At 46.3% G+C, this 6,292-nt stretch overlaps 1 protein-coding gene across 1 annotated transcript; it reads left to right on the top strand.

Annotated features, from left to right (window-relative positions):
- Nucleotides 1-4,881: 4,881 nt before the first annotated feature.
- LOC306928693 (proteasome inhibitor PI31 subunit-like) lies at nt 4,882-5,691 on the top strand (the record flags this gene model as incomplete). Its single annotated transcript, XM_079508963.1, has 1 exon — nt 4,882-5,691. The coding sequence occupies one exon, from the start codon at nt 4,882-4,884 to the stop codon at nt 5,689-5,691; it is 810 nt and encodes a 269-aa protein (XP_079365089.1).
- Nucleotides 5,692-6,292: the final 601 nt, after the last annotated feature.

Here is a 6,292-nt window from a genome sequence, read left to right as displayed (position 1 = left end):
CTATGCCGATGGAGTTATTGGAAAGCACCGCAGTCAGCCAGCTCAGTTCCTCACCGTGCAGAAGGCTCCACGGCATAGGCCTGAGTGGGCAGCCAGGATGGTGGAGCTGAAGGAGAGGAAAGTACAGGAGGTGAAAACAGATGTTGAAAAGGAGTATTGTAGGAACAAGAAGACGAAGAAAGAGCACAACCGGCTACAGGACAGGAACCAGGAAGAGAAAAAAGGGAAGGTGGAGGACAAAAAGGAGGTACGGAAGGAGCAGATTGAGATGGAAGTAGATGAGGAAACGAAGGAGCAGCAGCAGACCTCTGAGCGGTTGAGGAAGGTAGATGAGAAGCAGATAGAGGAACAGGAGAGGCTTATAGAGGAGTATTCAACGCTTGAAACATCTACATTCAGGCCAAATACAGGACAGCCCTTCGGAGCATGTGATGAAGATGTGGACATCCAAAGGTTTTCTCCAAAACAGTGTCCGTCTCCTGACACCAATACTGATGGTCAGACCAGCGCCCATCCCGCTCAACCTTACACTGCAGGAGCGAAATTCAGCACCTACTCCACCCACCCCTATGTAGTTGGGGAGACCAGCCCTCACACCATCCCATCAGCACAGAGCCACCAACAGGATTGGGCTCGACTGTCGACCGAAGTGGAAGACGGTAAGGATGTGGTAAAGGAGGTGAAGGAGGAGAGGACTGCAGGCCTGGGAGCGTGGGAGCCCCACTTAGCAGACCCCATTCAGTTCAACTTCTTCCCGTCTCCCGAGGAGCTGGAAGCAAAACCATGGGAGGAGCCCCACTTAGCAGGGCCCATGAATAAGTATTCCTTCTTCCCTTCTCCAGAGGAACTTGAAGAAAGACCAGAGGAGAATGAGGATGAACAGAAGATGGCCGTGAAGAATAGCCTGCCTGCATGGGAGCCTCACTTAGCAGAGCCCATCAATATGTTCTTCCCGTCTCCCGAGGAGCTGGAAGCAATATCGAAGCAGGAGGATAAGGAGGCGGTGGCGAAGACTAGCCTGCCCATGATGTGGGAGCCCCACAAAGAAGAGCCCTTTACGTTCTCGTTCTTCTCATCAAAGCAGAATGGGGAGGGGGAGGAGGAGGAACAGAAGATGGTGGTGGAGAAGGAGAGCCTGCCATTGTGGGAGCCCCACATGGACAACCAGTATGGGCCCCAGCATGCCAATACCTCCACCTACTTCCACCTGAAAACGGAGGAGGATGAACATAAGATAATGGAGAAGAACAGTTATCCCACATGGGAGCCGCACTTAGCAAAGCCCATCAATACGTTCTGCTTCTTCTATCCATCCTACAAGGAACTGGAGGCAACGTCAGAGGAGAAAGAGTCGGAGGGGGAGGAGGATGATAAGTTAGTGGTGAAGAGTAACAGCCTACCCGCTCACCCATGGCAGCCCCACTTGGCAGAGCCCATCAATAACACATTCTCCTTCTTCTTCCCATCTTCTGCGGAGAATAAGGCGAAGGAGGAGAGAGAAACCCTGGCCCCATCAGAGGCCCACTTAGCAGAGCACATCAACAGGTTCTCCTTCCTGTCTATCAAGGAGCCGGGAGCAAAAGCGGAGGACGAGAAAAAGGAGATGGAGAAGAAAAGCCTGTCCGCAGCCGAGGCCTGCCTAGTGAACCCCATAGATGCATTCTCCTTCCTGTCCGCGGAGGAGCCTGAAGCAAAAACGGAGAATAAGGAGGTGCACGTGGTGGAAGGGGAGGAGCAAAAGATGGCGGAGAAGAAATGGGAGAGGAGGCTAGAGGGCAAGGTGGGGAGGAAGAAGAGGGGGGTAGAGGAGGGTAAGAAGGTGATGATTAAGATGAGGACGTTTACTGAACCGGAGGCGCAGGTGAAGCAGCCGAAGATAAAAGCGAGGTATGAGGAGAGGAAAAAGGAAGTAGAAGAGAGGAAGAAAAGGGGGGAGAAGAAGGTGCAACTGGAGCTGTGTGAGAAAGTCCTTCGCTCCAGGAAGAATCGTTTCAGAAAGTGGGAGACCAAGGCTAGCGAGTGGCTGATGGCTGTGGAGGAGTTGGAGAAGAAAGTGAAGGAGGGGGTGACCGACATGGAAAAGAGAGAGAGGATGGTGGAAGAGAGGGAGGACATTAGCTTGACACCACACGTTGTTGATGAGCAAAAGGAAGAAAGTTCAGTGGGACCAAGTTCAGTGGGTCCGGTACCTCAATGCTCACCAAATGTGTTTCGGAAACATCCCTCACCAACCGTTTATCGAAAACATCCCCCGCAAACTATTTATCAGAAGTATCCCTCAACAACTGTTTATCAGAAATATCCCATAACAACTGTTTATCATAAACACCCCTCAACAACTGTTTATCAGAAACATCCCTCACCAACCTTTTATGGGAAACATCCCTCGACAACCGTTTATCGGAAACATCCCCCACTAACTGTTTACCGGAAACATCCCTCACCAACTGTTATTGGGAAAAATACCTCACCAACTGTTTATCGGAAACATCCCTCACCAACTGTTTATCGGAAACATCCTTCACCAACTGTTTATCGGAAACATCCCTCACCAACTGTTTATCAGAAACATCCCTCACCAACTGTTTATCGGAAACATCCCTCACCAACTCTTAGCAGGAACAATCCCTCACCAACTGTTTATCCGAGACAACCCTCACCAGCTGTTATTGGGAAATATCCCTCACCAACTACTTATCGGCGACATCCCTCAACAACTGTTTACCGGAAACATCCCTCACTCCGAGCTCCACGTGGCCCCAGGCTCAAAGAGTCTCTTTACTGCTCAAGCAACTCTTTGAGCAACATGGTATCGACCTGATTGAAGCTCAATGGAGTGGTGCGAAGTTCCCATGGTGACGTTGTTTTTGTCATTTAATGCATATAGGCACCACCTGCACAGAACGGGGACTGTGCATTAGACAGACTACGTGGCTGGTTAAGACTCACCCCGTACCTTCTTTGTGTGGTTATGGTTAAGGTTGTATGTATGGTGTGGGCGTGACTTTGTGTGGATTTTGGACTCCATCTGGTCAGACTATGAGAAAACTATTAATTTCCTTATAGACGGCTTGCCTCTGATGTCATGGCGTCACCCCTACCCAACTCGACAGTCTGTTCCCCTTTGACTTTCATTTTAAAACAAAAGTAAAGTTGAAACATACAGAACATGATGTGAACTAAGAATAGGCTATAGCGCCTATAGTGCTAAAATAGACATTTGGCCAAAGTATTTTTCGAGATTAGCTCCAGACAGACACACTTATAGATGGCTACCTCTTACAGAGCTATGCCGTAAAAATACAAATAAATCAATAATAATAATAACAATAATATTAATAATCATAATAAAGTTTAGCTGCTGAAAGTGATTAAAAACAAAACTACAACAATGTGGCTGCTTAATGTGGAGCTCTGTGAACCTCGCACGAAATAACTGTACAACCCTAACTTAACAATACCAGCTAAATTCAAACTGTCACAAAGGAATACAATCAAAGATTGTGATCATTTCACCTCAAAACCCAGCCCCCCCCCCCCCCCCCCTGTAAGTCTACTTTCTTTCTTTCTTTTTTTGTCCATGAGAAATAGCTGATACCGAGACCCAGACGACATACAGTATGTCGTCAGTATCGGTTTAACATCTGAGAACTGTTTATTTTTTTTGTTCATGAGAGTATATGACTTTTATTGTTTAATTTTCCTTTGCCCATGAGAACACTGAATCCCAGAAGACATTTGGTATTTTAAAATATTCTTCTTTATTTTTGCAATGTCGACATTGTTAATAGTTTATACATTTACAGAGGTACAGTTATATGGTGATGCTAAAAGGATAACACAAAGTCCAGAGGGCAATTGTTTCCATTGTGGTCCTGTGTTTTCAATTAAGATTCATAGAAGATATACTATACATTTGTATGTATAATCTTTTGATGAATGCCTGCAAAGAATCCAGGCATTCATCAACCTGACTTTGAAGAATCCTCCGAATTCGCTGCTGGCCAAACACAAATTAGCAACCTCGAACTGTGGAAACGAACAAGTCAACACTCTGTGCAGACCAAGACCTGGTGCCGTGACCTGGATGCAGATGTGAAGGGATCTGGCCACACATGGGACAGCTGGCTCAGGACCGGGATGTCTGGAAAAGCCCTTGTTCGCTATAGGCAGCGTAAGTAAAGTAAGCAAGTATATATTTTTATTTGCAGCGGTGAGAACCGTTTAATTTTCTTTTGCCAAGGAGAACAAGTTGATACAGCTTAAAAGCTTTAAAGCTACACAATGCTGCCTATCTGCAATCTAATTAAGAACGATGGCCTGGAGAACTGCAGTTGAAGGGAGAACCTGCAATTGTTTGGTCTGCAGGAGGCCCCTGAAGGTTGACATAAGTCCTGGAGGACATTTATTTTTAGATAATTTTACTAGTGGAAGTGAGAACTTTCTTTCTTTTGCTCATGATAACAAGAAGGAACCTACACTGAGTTCCATAATACCGTTTAGTAAAACAGGTGAAAACTGTACATTTATGTAATAAATGGAAGTGATAACATTGGCATAATCGTCTGATCAAATGTATTGTTTATTTTCTTATTCCCTTTTCGATTTCTCTTCGGTTCTCCCTACAACCTGTTAAAAATGCTTTTCACCTCATCCATGTTTGCTGATATCAAATTGCCATGGTTATCCAATACCTAGAGGCCAATATGATTTCATGGACCTCCATATTTTCCAACGCAAAGTGGCGTAATCCTCTCTGACATCATTAATGATGCAAGTATCTTAAAACCGGAATGCATGGCTGTCTCTTGTGATCACAACTTAAAACACGTTCTAACGAACATAAAGAACCAACGGCAGAGGTACGCTAAACCAAATACGATGGAAGGATTAGAGTCAGTTTACACTCTCGTCGCAGGCAGCATCAGCTGCACACAAGATGCAGTCGTGTGTTTTGTTCACTGGGCCATTATCAAGAACGGATACAAGTGTTTGGGCTCTGGAGACGAGCCCGGCAGCGCTGATAGGAGGTCAGAGTTGCTCCCCGCAAACTGGAACAACAACAAGGAGTTGTACACGCTACGTTACCAAGCCAACGACGGCACCAGCCACTACCTGCTCAAAGCCACCACTGTTGACGCCAACCTCGTGATCTTCAACCTGATGAACCCCAGCACACAGCAGGACTCGGCCTTGACCGTGGACGTCAGGGATCACGTGGATGCCGAGTGGCTGCATTCGTTTCACCACGTGTACAAGGACGCCGACAGTCTGACGGAGAAGGTGACAACGCAGCTCCTGTCAGCTCCGGAGGAACCGTCGCCACGTGGGTCGAAGGCAAAGACGAATGCGTCAGCGGATGGGCGAGATGAGGAGGAAGAGGGTCGGTGGCGACGGAGAGAAGTTGAACACGACCCTTTACGCATCCCTACTCGACACACCCGGCATGAAGTACAGCCACAATGGCCGGACCCGTTTGCGGTAGGGGGAGCGGATCTGGACCCGTTTAATCCACAGGGCGGTGGGATGACAGTGGATCCGCGACACACAATGCCGTCACGGTTTGACCCATCCAGCGGGATCCCAGGAGCCATCCTGCCTCCAGGAGCTGTTCCCCCAGGAGCCCGCTTTGACCCATACGGGCCCCCAGAGCCAGAACCGGACCACCTGCCACCTCCAGGGTTTGACTAAAATGTACTTATGGACATCACCACCAACTGAATGGACTTAGACCTCATTTAGACCTTTAGATGGATTTAGACCTGAGGCCGTTTTCTGTAAATGTATGTGCGCAGAAACCTCTTATCTCCATATTTGAACTTTTTTAGGGTTTTTTTGCTAAATTATTGCCATACTTGCTATTTTTGTATTTGAAACCTGAAAAGTAGCAGTTTTGGACACCCGACAGAGATGATATAGCTACTATCTAAAATAACACAAGGCTATTTTATTTAATAATTTAAATACACTCAATATCTATAATGTCTATGCGTTACTGCCTTTGTGTTTAATGGATCATATTTATATTGAAAATATAGCTAACGGGCAATGCACAATAAATATCTTGCTACATGGATAAGAGCAAATTTGAATCTGCAGTCCCGAGTGGGCAACACCAGTTGCACATACATTCTGAGCATAGATTCAAAATCTATGGAAAATCGTTTAGAACATTCTCACGGTATAAAAGGAATCAGACACATTTTAGAGAAATATAATACACAATTTACAGTAGGCTACAAATGCAAAATGTTCTCTGTAGCTCTTGAAAGATCACGTTTGTTTTTTATTT

Source organism: Electrona antarctica (assembly GCF_951216825.1).
Source record: "Electrona antarctica genome assembly, chromosome: 8".
NCBI lineage: Eukaryota > Metazoa > Chordata > Actinopteri > Myctophiformes > Myctophidae > Electrona > Electrona antarctica.
The sequence above is the reverse complement of the archived record's forward strand: the minus strand, read 5'-3'. Positions and strand labels throughout refer to the sequence as shown.